This window comes from Equus caballus, chromosome 21 (genome assembly GCF_041296265.1).
Source record: "Equus caballus isolate H_3958 breed thoroughbred chromosome 21, TB-T2T, whole genome shotgun sequence".
NCBI lineage: Eukaryota > Metazoa > Chordata > Mammalia > Perissodactyla > Equidae > Equus > Equus caballus.
Window position 1 is genome coordinate 17,135,582 of NC_091704.1, and position 19,586 is coordinate 17,155,167.

General features: G+C 60.8%; 1 protein-coding gene across 4 annotated transcripts; it reads left to right on the forward strand.

Annotated features, from left to right (window-relative positions):
* The first annotated feature begins 1,298 nt into the window (after positions 1 to 1,298).
* Positions 1,299 to 17,853, forward strand: B3GNT3 (UDP-GlcNAc:betaGal beta-1,3-N-acetylglucosaminyltransferase 3). Of its 4 annotated transcripts, XM_023625447.2 has the most exons (5): positions 1,587 to 3,339; positions 4,643 to 4,777; positions 13,240 to 13,299; positions 14,551 to 15,151; positions 16,309 to 17,853. In XM_023625447.2, exons 4-5 carry the CDS (start codon positions 14,594 to 14,596, stop codon positions 16,858 to 16,860), a joined length of 1,110 nt encoding a protein of 369 aa, XP_023481215.2. In that variant the 5' UTR covers positions 1,587 to 3,339; positions 4,643 to 4,777; positions 13,240 to 13,299; positions 14,551 to 14,593; the 3' UTR covers positions 16,861 to 17,853. The 4 variants fall into 4 exon arrangements, with proteins under 4 accessions (XP_023481214.2, XP_023481215.2, XP_023481216.2 ...); XM_023625446.2 differs by lacking the exons at positions 1,587 to 3,339; positions 4,643 to 4,777 and adding an exon at positions 1,299 to 1,473; XM_023625448.2 differs by lacking the exon at positions 4,643 to 4,777.
* Positions 17,854 to 19,586: the final 1,733 nt, after the last annotated feature.

A 19,586-nucleotide genomic window follows, 5' to 3' on the forward strand; every position in this document is an offset into this window, starting at 1 on the left:
CCAACTTCCCCCTGCCTCCCCGCCCCGAACCTGTGTGCAGTGATACCGAGGGAGAGAAGCCAGACCAGGGCACTCCCAGCCCCATGAACCCCTCCAGTCCTGTGACTCGGAGCTGGGCCGTGGAAGGGATGGAGACTAGAGGAACCCAGAGTGGGCATTGGAAGACTTCCTAAGGAGGGGACATTATAAATGGGGCTTTGAGGTATGAGCAGGAGTTTGTAAAATGAGGTTGGCCATCCAGGCAGAGAAATGGTGAGTTGTGGGTTCCATGAGGAAGCAATTAGTCAAGCCACAGGTGTTGACTGAGCACCTGCTGTGTGCCAGGCAATTAGAGACACGGCTGTGAGCACAACAAAGCTCTCGGAAGCCATGAAGGTGTGAAGCCAAAAGGCCTGGGTTAGAACCTGCTTGGCCCCTGTGGCTGTGTGACTTTGAGCAAGCAGCTTGAGCTCCCGGGCCTCAGTTTCCTCATCTGTAACCCACTCACCCGGTGGCTGCGTGGGTCACACCCTCGAAGAGAACCTGGTACAGAGGAGGCTCCCCTGCAGTGCTGGCATGTTTATGGTGTTGGGGGCCCAGGGTGGAGCATGGGCCCCAATGCAGGTGGGCAAGGGATGGCCTGAGTGGGGCCCAGGACAGGTGGGGTGACCAGCATACTGTGGTGAGGAGCAGGGCTGAGCTCGGGGCACAGTGCTGGGTCCTGGTGGACATGTGAGGACCCTGGGGCCCTGACCCTGAGGCCGTGCAGATCGCAGGGAGCAAGCCGGGCCAGATGGAGCTCGGCGGCAGCAGCAGGATTCAACCTGGCCTCTCTGACCCTCCTGCCCTGTCCGGCGAAGGGGTCTGCTGGGCCTCTGTTTCCTGTCTGGGAAGTGGGGATCCTCCAGCTGGGAGAGGTCTGGGAGCCTCCTCAGCTCTGTGCATGAGTGGCAGCATCCAACGGGGCCTTCAGGCAGTGACAGCCCCAGCACACGCACCGCCTGCCTTGGGCGGGGGTCAGCGGCAGAGGCCAGCAGCAGGCCGCTGCAAGTTCACAGCCCATAGCCCCATGTGGCCCTGAGCTCGAGGACCCCGTCAAGGAGCCTAAATCAAACATCCGACCCTGAGGGAGGGTCCCCTCCATCCTAAGTCTTTGCACACACGTGTGCATGCGTGCACGCTCAGTGGCTTTGGTCCTTCCCAGACTGCCCCTTTGCCGGTCCCACGTGGCTGAGTGGCTCGAGTGCCATCTCCATGCTGTGGCCACTCCCTGCGGGTCAGGGTGTGTTGCTGCCACCCTGGGCTGTGGTGTCGTCTGGCATGGGTTCTCATCCTCCTGATCAGTGGCGGGGAAATGGAACCTCTAATGGGCTATTTTCTTGTCACAAGTGAGGCTGGGCAACGTCTAACCACAGAGGCACATCCTGGGCGGGGCCTCCCGACCCCAGGGCCTTGGCTTCCCAAGCTGCTGCGACGTGTGCCAACCTGCGGAGGGTGAGTCCGGGGGCACCCGTGTAACGGTCAGGGGGCTGTCATAAGGCGGTTTACGATACCATGGTCTCCTGCACCGGGGAGGCCCCAAAATCTCAGTGTGGGGCACAAAGCCATTAGATCACCTGCCAGAGGCCACCCCCAGTTGGTGAGTGACCAGGTCAGGAATTTTTTTTAATTGAGGTGAAATTAACATTACAAAAAATTAACCATGTAAAGTGCACAATTCAGTAGCATTTAGTGCATTCACAATGTTGTGCAACCATCATCTCTATCTAGTTCCAGAACATTCCATCACCCCAAAAGGAGACCCCTGAGCAGTCCCTCCCCATCCCCCTCCCCCAGCCCCCCAGCACCCATCGATCTGCCTTCTGTCTCTGTGGATCTGCCTGTTCTGGACTTTTCACATAAATGGGATTGCACGCTGTGTGGCTCGTGTGTCAGCTTCTCTCACTCAGCGAGAGGTTTCCGTGGTCCCTCCTTGCTAGAGCATGTCTCAGGGCTCCGGTCCTGTCTGTGGCTGAGCTCTGGGCCCTTGTGTGGCTGGAGTGCATTCTGTCCAGGCATCATCCGCTGATGGACTCTTGGCCTGTTTCCTCTTTCGGCGGCTGTGAGCAGTGCTGCTGTGAACGCCCGTGTCCGAGTCCTCCGGGGAGATGCCCCGGAGTGGAAGTGCTGGGTCAAGTGATGATTCTAGCATGGATGTGAACCCAGCAGGCGCCAGAATCCACCCTGGAAGCTTTTGGAGCCACCCCGGGGCCTCTGCGCCTCCGACTGTTGAGCCAGCGGGCCTCAGTTTCCCAGCAGCAGGCTGGGCGCGCCCCGAGCTCACTCGCTCCACCGGGCAGGCCCCTTCTAGCGCCCAGAGCTCCGGATTCGTGTGCAAGTTTACAGTTTCCGGGGCGACGACTCAGGAAGGGGCCCTGGCGGGCGTGAGGATGGGCGGGCCCCATCCGGTAGAGCCGGCCTGATTCCGGCCCTGCCGGCGGCCCGTGAACTCAGGGAACCCGCAGGCCCCACGGGGACTCGAGGGTCTTGAACATCAGCCGGGGCGCTGGCCCTCGCAGGGGGGAGGCGGCTTCAACACGCTCCAAAGTCGGAGCGTTTATGGCGGCAGGTGGGTGCGTGCGCGGGGGCCACCGCGGCCTCAAGTGCCCCCATCGATGCACCCCCATCCGATGCAGTCGCCCTCCACACGGGCGGGGCAGAGCCTGGCTCCGCACTGACCTTGCTCCCCAGACCTCTCCCAGCGAGAGGAGCCGGGACTGAGTGCCTCCATTTGACAGACGAGGACACTGAGGCACAGCAGGACCCGCCTCTTTTTCCTCCTCGGGAAGAAATAGGGATGGAGGAGGAAGTGGGGTGGCTCGAGCCACTGCCTGGCTCACCCCTGTGGACTGGATCGCCCCCACCCCGGAGCTGCCGACCCCAACGCGTCAAGGCTGGAAATTTCTAAAGTCAGACGCAGCACAGGGCAGGGTTCGAATCTTCACCAACTCCAAGAGTCTTCAAATCTGCCTTGCAACTCCAGAGCCTTTCCGGATGCCAGCCCGCGGCCTCCGCCGGCTGTGGGCTCAGGACACGTTTTCGGGTTCTGGAATCTTCGAACGCCCTGCAGAGACCCGAAGAGCCGCTGGGTTCAACCTGCCCCCTGCCCCCTCGTCATTTCTCGGTGGAACACACGCTGGCCCGGCGCCGCGCGGGGCCGCATCTCCGGGCGGGAGGGCTCGGGAGCCGGGGCCGGCGGCGGGGGGCGCGGGCGGGAGGGGAAAGAGGCGGGGCCGGGGCGGGGCGGGCGCGCAGGTGAAGCCGCCCGGGGCCGGGCTGGGGAGCGCAGACTGGGCTCGGAGGCCGGACAGTTGTCTGCGGGTGAGTGTCGGGGGCCCCTGGGGACCCGGCGGCCCGGTAGTCGGGGGGAGTCGGGGCTCTAGGGAAGGCCCGGCAGGTCCCTGGGGTCGGTCTCCGCCGCGTTTACCCAGGAGATGCCGGGGATCCTGGCGCCCGGGTATCGCTCACCGCGCTGCCCCCACCCGTCGGTGATGGTAGTAGCCAGCGTGTCCGAGGCCGGCCGGGGCGGCCTGGCGGGGAAGGAAACAAGGAAGCCCCCCCTCCCCTCGCCTGGAGGGCGGGCGGTGACCGAGGCGCCCCGGCTCTGGCCTCCCTGACCCCGCGCTCTGTCCCGGCGCAACGGGGCACACAGCGAGGCCCGGGGTCCCCGCTGTCCTCCCAGGAAACGGCGGGACCGGCACCGGGGAATGGAGGTGCTCTGGCCGCGCTGGCCATTACTATTACTGTTGTCGTTATTGTTGAGATTATTAGCGGACTGATTGGAAGGGTCTGGGCAGGAGCAGCACACGGCTTCCCAGGTTGGGTTTATTATTGTTTCTTAGCGGGAACCACAGCTGACTCGCACCTCGCCCTGTTGCCGGCAGCCCTGCCAGGCGCTGGGCCACGTGTGCGCCTAAGGACCCAGCTCCTGACCCCCTCCCCGTGCAGGTCTAGCGCCGGCTGTGTGGCTTGGGCAGGTCGCTCCTGGTCTCTGAGCACCTCAGTTTCCCCTCCCTGAGGTAGGACAACACCCGGCTTCTGTGAGGCGGCCTGAGGTGTTCGTCCAGTGGAAGCTGTTATGCTGGCGGGCTTCTGGCCACTGGGGGACCTTGAGCGAGGGCCGTTAGATCTCTGAGCCTCAGTTTCTCTGTATGTCAAGCGGGGCTCGGGGTGCAGGACTGTGGTGAAGGTAAGGGAGCTGAGAACCCCTGCAGCCTCTCAGGGGGCTCCCAGGGGACGGCAGTGTCACCACAACTGTATCAATAATAGTAATCATCGCCGTCACAATTCTGTCGTCAGCCACTTTTCCAGGCTCCTGACCAGCTTTCTCTCCGGTTCAGAAGTTTTTCGTGGCCACTTTTCAGATGTGGAAACTGAGCCCCCGCCCAGATGTCCTGTAGTCCAGATCTGGGATTCAGGGCCCAGGGGGAGCTGGCCAGATTTGGGGCCAGCCCTGTGGCAACCGATTCCTCCCACGCCCTGTCATTTCCCAAGGCTGCTGCCACACCAGATGGGGCTGAGGAGTCCAAGGAAGAGGTGTGGCCCCTGCACCAGGCAGGGGGGGCTGCTGGCCTGGGGGAGCAGCTCATGTTTGCTCCCCATGTGCCCCCTCCCTTCTCCCCAGGCTGCAGTGATTCCTGCCAGGTACTCTGGGTGTGGGGGAACCAAGAAGACACCTTGGAGCGTCTCTGCTCCAGGCCAGAGCTCTGGGAATCCAGACAAGCCGGCTTGGCCCAGGGACTCAGCCCAGGAGGGGGAGGTAAGGTGTCACCAGCCCAATTGCTCTTCCTGCCACAGGGCTCTAGGCCCAGAGTAGGACAGCGCCTGCCCCCATCCCCTGTGAGCCAAGGAGAATGCTCATTGTGGGCCCTTCTCCTGATGGAAGTCTGGCCCAGCTTGATTGCCCCCCCATGATGGGGATCTCACTACCAACATAGTAGACTAAAGGAAGCCCCACCAGGTGGTAGTTAAAGGCAGGGACGAGGCTCCCACTTGACCTTCCTTGAATGAGTTCCTTGCTCTATCTATGCCTCAGTTTCCCTATCTATAAAAGTGCAGGTGTGGAGTGTTAACAGCAGATGATGGAAAGGCCGCAGGCAGGACCTGGCAGGTTAACACTCATGCCCACTGTGCAGCTTGTGTTCTCACTCGTGACACTCTCCTTTGTGTGAGAGAAATGATGTCGTGAAGACTGCAGGGCTCTCAGTCCAGGGGCTGGAGGACGGCCCTGACCAGCTGGAAGGGGTGGGGGCCCTCGGGGAGGCCTCAGTTCCCCCATGCGCCCTGGATCACGGGAGGAGCGGGAGGTCGAATGGAACGTACGGTCTGCCTGCCCTAGCCTCAGTTTCCCCATCTAGGAAAGGAGGCCAGATATGTCCTTTGACACTTGGCTGGGGCAGGGCTGGCATGTCACCAGCGACCTGTGTGCAGCCTCAGATCCTTCCTGGACGGGCAGTTTTTGTGGTAGGGGAGGGCTGGCTCATCGTGAGTCATCGTGATCGCCCTGGGACCTGGATGCAGAGGATAGGAAGGTCTAAAGGGTAGCGCCACTGGCTGCGTCCCACCCGCTGTCCACACCCAGCCTCACCTAGGTGAACACTGGGTGGAAGTTTGCCTAAAGTCCTCTGGCATATGGCGCACTAAGCAGGGTCTGGCCCTCATGAACCTTTCTGAGGGTTATCTTTATGGGGCTTTTTCTTCTTTTTTTTCTATTTACAAGCAACTTACACTTCCTGTAAAGAGACTAGCTTCTCAATCTTGGGAGCCCAAGCTGGTATAAACCGGAGCGGTCCAGCAGGTCAGGCTTGAAATCCCACCAACCCTCCTCAGCCTTGTTTGGCTGTGTGACCTCTGGTAGGTGGATGCCCTCTCTGTGCGCAGCTCGCCCATGTGAGAACTGGAACCTAGGGCCCCCCCCAGGTGGCTCAGTGAGAGTCGCAGGGGCTCACACCCTCTCGTGCAGGCGCCCCTGACTCCTATGCCAGACCTCGCTCTTTCCCCCAAAATTGCCTGCTTCCCTGCCTCTCTGTCCCCCATTAGCGTGTCGGCTCCACGGGCAGGGGAGTTTGTCACCTTGGCTGTGTGCCCAGAGCCTAGGCCAGGGCATGGCACCCACTGGGTGCTCGGCCCTCGCTCGGAGCAGCCACGAGTCTGCAGCCAATAACGGTAGCAGCTGCTGATGCTTTGACTATCATCGTTGTCGGCGCTGCGTAAATGTGTAACTTGGTGTTAAGACCACTGCCGGCCCAGCCATTCTCAGGACCCAGGTCGTTATGCACACAAATGGGTGTGCTTTCTGCTGTCACCCCCACCTCTCACCCTGCCTTATGGCAGCCCTAGCATGTTCCAAGCCCCCATTCGATCCCAGCCGAGGGTTTAGGGGCGTGCCGGAGCCATGAGGCCGCAGTGATGCTCATGTTCAGCCCCTGCTGCCATCCAGCTTTGCGGACGCGGATGCTGAGGCCAGGGCCGGGCCCTGATTTGGAAATAGACCCAGCGTCGGGGTGCCCAGGCCTGCGGTTCCCGGAGCTGGGGAGGGCTCCAGGACTCACTGTCTCTGGGCCTCAGTTTCCTCATCTGGGAAGTGGGAGCGTTGATGTGAGGGGGCCTCCAGGTCAGGGGCAGGCAGGCCCGCAAGTCTTGAAATAGAGCAGGGTGGGGGCGGGGCCGGGCCCTGAGAGGCCCTGAGATCGCCCGGGCTGCCTGACATCCTCAGCCCCGCTGTGTCTCAGTCTCTCTGCCTTGCTGGTCTCCCCCGGGACGGTGACAAGAACAGGGTGAGGAGGACAGAGGTACCTGCAGCCACGTGTGCCTGGGGCCTTGCAGGCCTTGGCTGTCACCTGAGGGTGTAGGCAGAGCATGTGGTGCCAGAATTCTGTCACCAATGGGGGCCCCAAGTTAATTCTGCTGAGCGGTCAGCCTTTCTGTACATCTTGTGCCTCATTAAAAGTCAAAGATCACTAATATTTAGGCCCACGTATATGCGATGAATCGTGACTATCCAGGGACCTGTCTCAGTGCCTTGGGACTATTTAGTAGCTTGTTCATATTTGTTGTGATACTATTCATTCATGCCTCGCGAATGTGCTGCAGCCATTGATTGTCACCTCACTACTGTCATGCTGTGGATACTAGGCGGCCACATGTTTAGCGGCTCATTAATATTCAGAGCCTCAGTGACGCCGGCTGCTCGCTGGCAGCGCTGCTCTGCTGCTCGAGTGTCCCGGTGCCGTGGGCTCTTCAGCACGTGGGGAGCTGCTGGCTCACTGCCCCTTGGTGCCCCCCAGGCTCCCCCAGGTGCTTGCTGGCAGAGCGGCGGCATCCTCCAAGGGGCCTGGGGGCTGCTGCCTCTGGTGGGGCTGGGCTGAAGGGAGGCACGAGGAATGGCCGATATATATATGTCATCGTTAGTGTTTCCCTCATGCAGCAGACACCTGTGAGTGCCACGTGGGGCCACAGCTGTCGGGGACAGGACACCCAGCCCGCCTCTGGGGCCCAGCACGTTGGGAGCTGCGAAGGAAAGCAGAGCCGGGGCCTCCCTCAGGAGGGGACCTTGGGCTGTGCGTGGGGATCAGGGAGGAAGAGGAGTCCTGGGGTGGGGGACAGGGCCGAGCTGGGGTTCACAGCACTGGGATGGCGGGGGTGGCCAGGGCTTTGGGAGCCACACCCGGCGGCCATGCCGGGAGGAGGCTGTTGGGTCTCTACCAATGCGGAAGGCAAACAGCCCCGGGCAGGACCTGTGCAGGCGCTAGGGAGGGTCCCGGGAGTCGCTTGCCCGGTCGTTGCTCTGACTCTCCACCGAGGTGAGATGTCCCATCTGAGGCGCGATGTCCCGTCTGAGGCGCGATGTCCTGTCTGAGGGGAGGAGCACAGAAGAGGCGCTGCCGCCCCCTCCCCCACCAGAGCGCTGGGCAGATGTGCTGGTCCGCCCCATGCAGGTCGGCCTCCCTGGCTTACACACCATGGTAAACAAAGGCTGCCACCCAGTCTCCAGCTGGGTGACCTGCTGCCCCAGAACGTCCCCATGGGAAAGGCTCAGGGGCTTCTCACATTCTATTCCCTCAGTCCTTCCTTTTCCATCCGCCACATCCAGGCTCTAACCATCAACAACTCCCTCCACCATATTCTTCTGAACTCACTCACTGCACTCTCCTGGGCGGCCCTTGTCCACACCCCAGATTCTTCCACCTGGTTGCTGCCTGGCCTTTCCTCCTCCCTGATTGGCCCTCCTCCCTCAGTGGCCACAGAGGAGCTCTTAAAAGTCTAAGTCAATTTGTCCCTCCCCTGCTCACACACCCTCCATGGCTCCCCATTGCTCCTCACTGCAATGTTAGAGGGTCTCCATGGTTTGCCCCATGTCCTCCCACTCCCCCGGCATGTCTGCCCACCCTGCCATCATCCCTCTCCTCTCCCTCTGCTCCAGCCACGCTGGCCTCCTCTCTCTGCCTTCAGCTCCCTCCACTTGTGTCTACCTCAGGCCCTTTGCACTTGCTGTGCCCTCTGCTGAGAAGGCCCTTCGCCCCCTGGCTCTGCCCAGGTGATTTCCCATCATCCTTTAGGATGTCCCCAGGCTGGTTGGGTCCCCCCATGGACACTTCTTTCTAAAACAGCATTTGTCTCAGTTGTCATTAAACAAATCACTTCTTCATGTGTTAATATGGTCAGAGAGGGGCTGGGGTGGTTGTGGCTGCATCCCCAGTGCCCTCCATACAGCAGGTGCTCAGTAAACACTCTATGGCCCCCGGGTCAGTGCAACAGGTGAAAGGATTGGACTCAGCACGGCCTGGACCCCCTTGCCCGCCTGCATTGGGGGTGGCCCGGCAGTGGGATGCTGGCCACCTGGGCCCCGGGTCTCCAGCTTCCGCCAGATGTTTGGTGAAGTTCCTTGTGACAGGTTCTGGAAGGCTCAGGGTCTGGACGGGAGGGCTCCCAGTGACTCTACACGGTGGGGAGTATGGGGTGGGCGGAGCCCACCCATCAGAGTCCTGGGTTCCAATCCTGCTTTACGCTGAGCCTCAGTACCCCCCATCTGCCAGCGGGGGCTCTTGGGGCCCCGAAGGAGCCAGGACGATGAGTCAAGGCCACCGAGTGTCACCGCACAGCCGGTGTGCCAAGGCTTTGACACAGGTGACCCCGTTGTGTGTGGGCGTGTGGGGTTCTCAGTCCTCAGGGGACCTGAAAGGAGACAGACTTGGAAGAGGGAGCACCTCGCCCGTTCAACTCAGGGCAAAGGGCGCCGCTGGATGAGGAGTCTGACCGCTCTGCCCCTGCGTAGCCCCCGGCCCCCAGGGCACAGCCCACCCCTCAGCCTGGTGCTCAGTCTTTACAGGGTTTGGCCCCACCCTCTAGCCTCAGAAATCAGCCCCTCTCCACAGTCCTTTTCAGCAAAATAAACCACGTGCGACTCCTCTCATAGGTCTTGTTTTCCTTCCCTTCCATGCTTTTGCATGTGCTCTTTCTTCCATCTGAACTCCCCTTGGTAAACTCTTATGCATCTGTCAAAGCCTCAGCTTCAATATCGTGGTTCCTTCTTTCAGCTCAGCCCTCATCCCACAGATGGCTGGCTCTCTCTTGCCCACCTCCCTGAGCTCAGCTTCCCCATCTAGAAGATGGGAGTGGTGATTCCCCCAGACTTATTCAGACCCCAGGGGTTTTAGAGTGACCAGCTCTCTGGGCTTCACAAAGCCCAGTCATCCCATTTATGATGAGACTGGGAGGTGTCCAGCAGGATCTCAGGTGGGGTCAGGGAATCGGTTTGGGGCCCCCCAGCCCCTGCAGCAAAAGCCTAGAGTTGCTCCTCTGTCACCTGGAGAAGGTCCAAGACAGTGAGAGGTGTGCTCTCCTTGGCAAGGCCGAGCCCCTGAGCCCAGCGTCTCCCACGCAAGTGTGGGGCCAGCCCTTCAGACAGCGGGACCCGTAAGGACAGGTTGGCGACTCCCCGTGGCAGAGTCCACAGGGGCGCCCAGCAAGCTCTGTTGGGCCACTGAGTCCTCGGCCCCCTCATGCTTGCTAATGGGGAGCCTGGGGTTCTTTCTCATGACAATCAGCGGATGTGGGACATTGTGAGGATGGCAACATTTCCTGCTTGAGGTTTTAAGGGGTCACGAGTCAACGGGGGCCTTGGTGGATGGAAAAGGGAAGGAGATCTTGGAGGCCTTAATAGAGGGCTAGAGGAGGAGGGGAAGCAAGCCTCCGGGGCCCCGCGCCCAGCTCGAGCTCAGACCCCAGGCAGGGGCCGCCTGCGGCTGGGAGGGGCTGGGAGGGTGAAGGAGCCGTGGGGCCCCTCCCTTTAGAGAGACTACAGACCGGAGGAGAAGCTGGGAATGCAGGCAGACGACAAAGGGTGTTTCATATGCAAAGGGTTCTTGCAAATAAACAAGAAAGGAAAACAAGGAAAAGAATAGGGATGAATGGAATTGATTAAAATCAAATGGCCACCCCCAGAGGCTGTATTTTGTCCTGACACCCTGATCCCAGGCCTGTGAGCCTGTAGTCGGTTAGTGGTTAGCCGCCTCTCCTCATGCCCTCCCTCCCCCCACGGCCTGGGTTTGGCTGAGCTGTAAACACTCCTATTTGCTGAAGTATCTTCCTTAGCGTTGGAGCCCTTGTTTGGAACTTACAAAACACATTCCCGGAGAACGGACCCTTGGCCATTTGGGTTTAATTTTCCATTTAATAAACGTATAATAAATATATAAATAATAAATCTCATCAATACACCGTGTGATGAGTTTGCATGACCCTGTGCAGGGAGGGGGACGACCCCCTGCCCTCTGAGTCCTGACTGGTCCAAGAACTAAATTGACGGGAGACAGGTTGGCAGGAGAAGGTCACAGCTGAACAACGTATACGTGGGGGAGACCCAGGAAAACTGAGTAACTCACCAAAATGCTGACACCGCCGCCTTAGATGCCATCTCCAGCTGAGGACAAGGGAGGAGGTAGGGAGGCAATGCAGGGGGAGACGGAAACGCCAAGGTTTGGCCAACAAACGTTCGCTGGCCGCCCGTCGGGTCGGCGGGGCGTAGACTGTGTGCTGAGAGACAGCTTGGGTGCAGCTGTCACCACGGGCACCCCCGGCGAGCACCTTCCAGAGCAGGCCTTCTGTCTGAGACTCTTAGGCAGTAAGAGACACGTTTTGGGGGGCCGATGCTGACGCCCACACCCAGATGGAGGCGCCGTCCTCGCCCGACTCTCCTCTCCCAGCCCCTTCCAGTCCCCCGTCCAGGGTCTGCGGTTTAGAGCGGGATTCTCCACCTTGATGCTGTTGACGCAGGCTTGTTGTCTTCTGAGGTGGCCCCTCCTGTGGCCCGCGCCATGTTCCTCTGTGGCCTCCCCCACGCAGTGCTGTTAGCGGCCCCGTGTGTCCACCCCTCCGGCATCTGACGCCAGAAATCTCTGCAGACTCGGGGCGTCCCCTGGGGCGGGGGCACACGTGAAAGCCCTGCTGGTGCCACACTGCACCCGGGCGGGGGTGGAGGGCCCTCTGGGCGTGGCAGGAGGACAGTGCTCTGGCCCCGCTGGGTCCCCAGGCGCTGCAGGAGAGGCGGCGGCCCCTCTGGTCGCACCGTCTTTGTGAGGACTTGCTCTGTCCACGGCAGCTCAGAGCCTTCATGCATCCTCGGGGCTCCGGATCTGCCTGGCCTGCCGGGAGCGCCCCTTTCTCGCCGCTTACCCTGGGTTCAGCCTCTCTGCAGCTCAGGAGGGTGTCCTTCTAGGAGTCAGGTCCTCCCCGCATCATATTTGTCAGTTCACAGTCTCATCCTGAGACGACTGGCCTTTCTGTCTCCCTGACCTGCCCTCCTGAACCCCCGGCTGGGGATGCCTCAGGCTCTGTGGCCACAGGCAGGTCCCGCAGTTGCTCAGGTTCTGCCGGTTCATTCCCACCTCAGGGCCTTTGCACCTGCTTTTCCCGCCCCTGCAACCTTTCCCCTCGACCTCCTCCATGCCGGCTCCTCCATGCTACTCACATCCCAGCCTAACTGTCATCCAGACCCCCTTCCTCCCATGGCTTTCATCACCTTGCATCATTTCTTTTTTTTTTTTTTTTAAAGATTTTATTTTTTCCTTTTTCTCCCCAAAGCCCCCCGGTACATAGTTGTGTATTCTTCGTTGTGGGTTCCTCTAGTTGTGGCATGTGGGACGCTGCCTCAGCGTGGTCTGACGAGCAGTGCCATGTCCGCGCCCAGGATTCGAACCGACGAAACACTGGGCCACCTGCAGCGGAGCGTGCGAACTTAACCACTCGGCCACGGGGCCAGCCCCACCTTGCATCATTTCTTGAGGTTTCTGTTTAACGTTTGTTCCCCTTCGAGAGTGTGGGTTCCACATTGGCAGGGATGTTTGGCACCCTGTGCCGTTCACCCTGCGTCCCCAGCTCCCAGGAGATGCCTGGCGCACAGGAGAAGCATGGTCAATCCTGGCTTCAGTGAGTGGATGTATGAATTCATTCCAAGTCAAAGTGTTTTCAGACGCTGTGGCAACCCCGCAGTCATTCACTCATTGTTCACTCAACACGCATGCATTGCGCAGCCTGCTGTGCACCCAGCGTAGTGCCAGGCCAGAAAAAATGGGGAACGACACTGGCCACCAGGGGCTCGCGCTCTGGTGGGTGGAGGGTGAGAAACAACACTTTTAAAAGTTCTATCGTGTACTTGAGGAAGTGAAAAATGCTGTGGAAGGAAGGAAAAATAGAACACGGTGGGAGTCCCAGCTGCCAACGAGATGGTGTGTCCCGAGGCGGCCTCCCTGAGAATGGACATCTGAGCAAGAACAGGAGGGAGTGAGGGAGGGAGCTGCATGGAAATGTGGGGACTCAGGCAGAGGAAACCGACCATGCAAAGGTCCTGAGGCAGGACTGTGCCCAGCGTGATCGAGGTTAAAATCCCCACAACAACACTCTTAGGGTTATTGCCTCCACTTTAGATTGAGACTCAGAGAGGTCGAGCTTCTTTCCCAAGGTCACACAGTGGAACCTGTGGGGTGGGATCCAAGCCCTCTTTAAGGGAGACATCTGGCTGGAGAGGCCTTGGCCAGGTGGTGTGCAGAGACAGGGACAGGCATGTTGCAGAGAGGGCCTCCTGGACCTCGGAACGGGGCCCTGTGCCGGCTCTAGGTGGACATGCGAAGCCACTCTCTTCCTCGTTCCCGGGCAGCAGCTGGGTGGGGTCACTCGTGGCTGGAGGGGCCCACGGAACACACTGACTGCCACACGCTGTTCCAGGTGCCGTTGTGGAGACCAGGGAGACCCCAGACCAGCACAGTCACCCCGCGGGGGCCTGAGGTAAGTGCAGAGGTCCACATATTCATTCAACTAACACTCCTTGAGTGCCCACCAGGCGCCAGGTGCTGGGAGCTCCCTGCCTGCCTGCACAGCCCTGTGAGGGGAAGAATGCTCAGATGCCCCTTTCCTTTATAGCTCAGGAAACGGAGGCCCAGGGTATGGAGGGCACACAGCCAGGAAGGGGTGGAATTGGGACTTAAACCCAGGAGTTGGGCTCCAGAGTCTGCAGCTCTCTAGGGTGAGCCAGTAAGTGTGTGCCGAATGAGTAAGTCCTGCCTTGAGTCTAATCCAGCACTTTCATTCTGCACTCAAAAATAGATCCTCAAGTTCAGGGCTGGAAAACAGCACAGATGCCACCTTTCCAGATAAACTGACGTTGAAGGAGTCCAGGGAAGCCTGAGAAAGGGATCTGGACAGAGACTAAGGGTTCTGCCTAGATATAGAGGAGGAAAGCTTCCAGGAGGAGGGGATGTTAGAGCTGGGGTTTTGAAGGATGAATAAGAGTTTGCCAGAGAGAAACTTAATGAGTTTATTTTTATTCATAAATTTATTTATTCAAATACTCCCTGCTTCCCTCATGCATCTCCCTCAAGCTCAGTGCCTCCAGTCTTCTTGGGAGGACAAAGTCAGACTCAGACACCCCCATAGGATCAGGACCAGGCCAGAAGGGGAGATAGGGCAAGAGGTGCCAAACAGGGAACCAGGACTCTTCCTGAGGAGCCAAAGAGGGCTTCTCAGAGAATGGATCATTTGAGATGGGTTTTAAAGGACGAATAGGAGTTTGCCAAAGAAGATAGCTTTGTTTGAGACATGCTGGGCCTGAGAGGTCTGTGAGACGCCAGGTGCTGTGCTCTGGTCACAGGACCAGTAAAAATAGTCAAGAAGAATAGGTGATGATTGCATCAGAATCCCAGCTCAGAGTTTCCTGGAGGTGCAGGTGAAAAGGGACGCAGGAGGAATCCCAGCAGCTCTCAGCTGATCAAAAGGGAGCTCCCTGCCTCCTTCAGGGAGGCTCCTGGGCCGTCTCTGAGGCAGGGTCTGGAGGAGGGCCAGTTTGGATGCGGGGCCGGGGTCTGAGCACACTCAGAGTCGGGGGTCACGTTGGCACCTGTGGGCGACTGTCTGAGCCAACGTGGGGTGCTGAGGCGGGGCGGGGGATCCCGACATTCCACCCGCCCGAGCAGCGCCTGGCCGCCGCCGGGACGGGGGCAGGCGGCCCAGCCGGGGCGTCAGGGAGCGTTCTCTCCGCAGGAGCCGCCCGGGGTCCCCAGTCCGCCCCAGCCCGGCGACCAGGATGAGGCTGCGGACCGAGGTGGCCCTGGCCGCGGGCCTGGGCGCCTTCGGCCTCCTGGTGCTCTGGAGTCTGCGCGCGCCGTCGCCACCCTGCCGGAGCCTGCAGCCCACCCCGGGCCCGCCCGCGCCCCCCGCGCCCCCCGCGCCCCGCGCCCCCCGCGCCCCCCGCGCCCCCTGCCGCGCCAACGCCTCGGCGGCCGCGCAGCCCGACTTCGCGGGGCAGCCGCAGCAGGTGCGCGACTTCCTGCTGTACCGCCACTGCCGCGACTTCGCGCTGCTGCAGGACGCGCCGGCCAAGTGCGCGGAGCCCGTGTTCCTGCTGCTCGCCATCAAGTCGTCGCCCGCCAACTACGAGCGCCGCGAGCTGCTGCGCCGCACGTGGGCCCGCGAGCGCCGGGTGCGGGGCGCGCTGCTGCGCCGCCTCTTCCTGCTCGGCACCGCCGCCGACCCGCGGGAGGCACGCAAGGTCGACCGCCTGCTGGCCCTGGAGGCGCGCGCGCACGGCGACATCCTGCAGTGGGACTTCCACGACTCCTTCTTCAACCTCACGCTCAAGCAGGTGGGCCAGCCGGGCGGACCGGGCCCCTCCGCTGTCCTCAGGGTCTGCGGCCTTCTTCCCCTGGGGCCGGGGAGCTGGGCAGGGGGGCCTGAGCTCCCAAGCCGCGGTCGAATCCAGGCTCCCTTCCCTGCTCCCTGAATGCTGTTCACCCTTGTTGATCGTTCACCCCTTTGTGCCTCCATTTCCTCGTCAGGGAAATGGGATAATAATGGGACCCCCGCCTCTGAGGGCTGCTGTGAGGGTCCCAGAGCTGGCGTGGCTGGGCCCAGCCAACCACAGCAGTTGGGAGAGGGTGGAGGCACAGGACCCATCTTGTCTGTCTGATCGTGCTTGTCTCCCTGTGAGGGCTGGGTCGGTGCGGTAGGTACTCAGGAACAGCCTTCTTGATGCACACGTGGTGGGAGGTAGGGAGACTCTGCCCCTGCGGGAGGATTGGAGGCTCGAGACACCCCTCTGGTCGGGTGGGGCAGCTGGGCGGAGCCTGAAGGGAAGGAGCCCGGGTGGCCCCCTCATCGCTGGCACAGACTGGTCTGGGCTCAAGACCTGGTCCCCCCTTCTCTGTTTGTGACCTTGCTCAAGGCACTGTCTCTGGACAGCCTCCATTTTCTCCCCTGTAAACGGGGTTGAAGACCACACCTGCCTCCTAAGGTCGCCTTAGGGACTCAAGGCGAGTGCCACCTGGCAGGGGCGGGAGTTACTGTGGCGCATCCTGGAGCTGAGGCCGCGCGGGGCTGGGCGCCCAAGTTCAGAACGCAGGGCACAAAGGCATGCCGTAAAGGGCGCTCGAGGAGCCGGAGTGGCACCTGTGAGGCCGAGACCCCACCCTGGGGGCTGTGGAGATGGCCCTGGAGACAGATACAGTCCCCACCCTGCGACCCGGAGTCTGGGGGCGGGGTAGACGTTAGGTCACAGGCACACGAGTAATTGTTTCCTGCAGATGTGACCGTTTTCCAGCGCTTCTCGGTGCCGCACAGCGCGTGGTCTCCGCCGACCCGCAGCGTTCCCGCAGGCAGGGCTGGGAGGCTGGGAACCGAGGCGGAGAGAGGGCCAGCGGGCTGCTGAGGCCCCCGGCAGTGTGGGGCCGCGGCCTCGCCCGGGCCGGCTGCGCTGGGCGGCCGGCGGGGACCCCAGGTGACGCCCGCTCCGCTCGCCTGCAGGTTCTCTTCCTCCAGTGGCAGCAGACACGGTGCGCCAACGCCAGCTTCATGCTCAACGGGGACGATGACGTCTTTGCGCACACGGACAACATGGTGTCCTACCTGCAGGACCACAGCCCCGACCGCCACCTCTTCGTGGGGCAACTGATCCGCAACGTGGGCCCCATCCGGGTCCCCTGGAGCAAGTACTACGTGCCGAAGATCGTGACGCCCGACGATCACTACCCGCCCTACTGCGGCGGCGGCGGCTTCCTGCTGTCCCGCTTCACTGCGGCCGCCCTGCACCGTGCCTCCCAAGGCCTGGAGCTCTTCCCCATCGACGACGTCTTCCTGGGCATGTGCCTGAGGCGGGAGGGCCTGGAGCCCGCCTCGCACAGTGGCATCCGCACCAGCGGCGTCGGGGCCCCCTCGGCAAGCATGTCCTCCTTTGACCCCTGTTTCTACCGGGAGCTGCTGCTCGTGCACCGCTTCTTGCCCTACGAGATGCTGCTTATGTGGGAGGCGCTGAGCCAGCCCAACCTCACCTGCGGCAAGCGGACCCAGGTCTTCTGAGGCAGCATCGGGGCCCCCAGCCTCTCGGCTCCTGCCTCCACCCGCCTAGGAAGAAGGAGCATCTTCCTCCCAGGAGGCTGAGACCTTTGTCCTCCTGAGGGGGCCAGGCATACGGGAGTTCCAGGGAGGGTTTGACGAGTGAATAGTCTGGCTGGCGAACTCCTACACATCCTTCAAAACCCACCTGGTACTGCTTAGACCAAGTGCCATCATCCTCCCTAGATTCAGCTGGAGGGACCATCTCTTTCCCTGCAGCCAAGGGCAGAAGCACTTCTGCTAGGGTTCCAGCTGCTATTGCTACATCTGTCCCATTTGAATCAAGGCCCCCTGCTCCCAGCTCCAACCTTGGTCTGACCCATGGCCAGCCTCTCCACGGTAGTGAAGCTGCAGTGGTTGAATGCAGGGTGAGTCCTGGCCATGGTTCAAGGCCACTTGGGAACTCCTGGGTCCGCATGCCGCTGGAGCGAGAAGCGTTTTTCAGCCAGAGAAAGAGGGGTTCCATCCTCGACCCCTCCCCTGGCTTTGGACCCTCAGATGGTGGGAGGGCCAGAGAGGCCATGAGCGGCCCTGTGCGCCCTGCTCGTGGTGTCACGGGAGTGGCGGGAGCGGGGCCGCTGGCTGCCTCAAGCTCTGGCAGCTCCAGGTCCCTGGCAGGGCCCGGCACCCACGCCTGTGCCCCCAAGAATCCAGGCGACAGCCCGGGGCCAGAAGGATCTGCACGCACCCCAGGCCAGCACACACACTCCCCCAGTGCCTGGAGAAGTGGGAGGTCAGGCCTTGGGTGGCCCTCAGCTCTCGGGACCCAGGACTGTCCCCCCCATCGCGTCTTTCCGATTGGGGAGATCCAAGCGAACTGGTGGCCCCAGCCCTGCTGGTTTCAGGCAGCGTCTGGGGCTGGGCTTCACAGGCGTTCGGGCGGTGGTGGGGGGACCTCAGATGGCGAGGTGAGGAGTGGGGGGTGGGTCCTCAGGGAATAAAATGTTTTGTGAAGATCTGGAGGTCTGTCTGTCTTTTTTAAAAAGTCATTTACAAGTTGTAACTCAGATGGGTCCACATCCACCTGTAAAGGTTTCCTTTCCAGTAGGAGATATACCCCAGTAAGAAGAGCGTGGATGCAGTGGGGGCCGCAGGAGTTTCTATCAGGCAGATCTGACCTCATCCTGCTCCTGCTCACACACCCTCCGTGGCTCCCTATTGCCCTGGGTCATATCCCCCAGGACTGATTCTCACTGCTAGCTGGACAGCAGACTCAGGAGGGAGGCCCGGGGGGACAGCTCCTGGCTGCACGGCCTCCTCAGCCTCCTGGGCCTCCTTCCAAATCCACCCTTGCCGCCCCCAGCCTCCCTCGCCTCGCCAGCTCTGCTGTCCTCTGGGCGCCTCCTTCCCTGCCTTCTTCAGGGATTTCTTGTGCGTTTACCGTGTGCTGTGTGCTCACCCTGGACTTCTCCTCCCAGCCCCACGGGAAAGGTCAGGGGAGACTGACCCACCTCAGAGCGAGGAAACCAACCCGTGGACAGTCACATAGGAAGGTACTGGAAGGGGTCAGAGCTGAGGAGAATTGAAACAAGGTGGCTGGACACACGGCGAGGGGATGAGCATTCACCAGCAGGTCAGGGCGCTGGGACTGCGGAGGTGACATTGGAGTGGGGGCGTGAAGGAGGAGGATGTGGCCTTGGGAAGACCTGGGAGAAGGGTGTTCCAGGCAGAAGGCACAGCATGTGCAAAGGCCCTGAGGTGGGATGATTTGAGAGCATTTGAGTTGCAGTGAAGAGGCTATGGCTGGAGCTGGGTGAGTAAAGAGGATATGGAGGAAGAAGGGACATGAGGTCACAGATGCTGGCCACACAGGGATTTGTGGGTGGGGGTGATAAGAGATGGTGTTATTTTGAGGGTGATGGCTCCTTTGGAGCAAGGAAATGACATGATTGACTTTGAGGTCTTAAGAAGCCCTGTGGCTGCCGCAGGTACTGCTGGGAAGGGAGGTGGAGGCCGGGGCTGTGTCCCAGCAAGAGAAGGCGGGCCTGATGAATTGAAGCGGCAGGGGGTTCTAGCCGGTGGATCTGACCTCATCCTGCCCCTGCTCACATGCCTTCCATGGCTCCCTGTCACCCTCGGGAGAGAGTGCTGCTCCCCTGCTGTTCTGGACCGAGTAGTGTCCCTCACAAGTTCGTGTCCACCTGGACTCCCCGAACACGGCCTTATTTGGAAGTGGAGTCTTTGCAGGCGTAATTAAGGTGGGGACGGGGTGGAGCTGTGCCTGGCTCAGGGGGTCGGGGGCCAGTGGAGCGTCCTGGTGAGAGACAGAAACAAATACACGGAGACACAGAGAAGAGGCCGCGTGGAGAGGGAGGGAGCGACGGGAGGGACACAGTCACAGGCCACAAAGCACCAAGGATCGCCAGCAGCCACCAAAGGCTGGAGGGGGCAGGCACGGATTTTCCCTCACGGCCTCTCAAAAAGACCCTGCCCTGGCAACCCCTTGGTTTCTGGCCTCTAGCCTCTAGAAGTGGGGGGGAATTGAGCTTTGCCCTCTTAAGCCGCTCAGTTTAGGCTCATTTGCTATGACAGCCAGAGGAAACTGACATATGTGAATGGAGCACATAGTAAAATGCTTATCATTTTTATGAGGCGGTCATTTCATACAATCCCCATCTCAGGGTGAAGGGAGGATGTAAGTGAGAATAGTCAGAATTGGATCAATAAACGTCCTCTGTGACTCATCCAGA

What these genes read in the sequence shown, in the direction of transcription:
- B3GNT3 (XM_023625446.2), top strand. Translation starts at nt 1,334, where the DNA reads ATGGAACCTCTAATGGGCTATTTTCTTGTCACAAGTGAGGCTGGGCAA. An exon ending in CGTGTGCCAACCTGCGGAGG is followed by an intron (nt 1,474 to 13,239) that starts GTGAGTCCGGGG and finishes ACGCTGTTCCAG; the next exon opens with GTGCCGTTGTGGAGACCAGG. An exon ending in TCAACCTCACGCTCAAGCAG is followed by an intron (nt 15,152 to 16,308) that starts GTGGGCCAGCCG and finishes GCTCGCCTGCAG; the next exon opens with GTTCTCTTCCTCCAGTGGCA.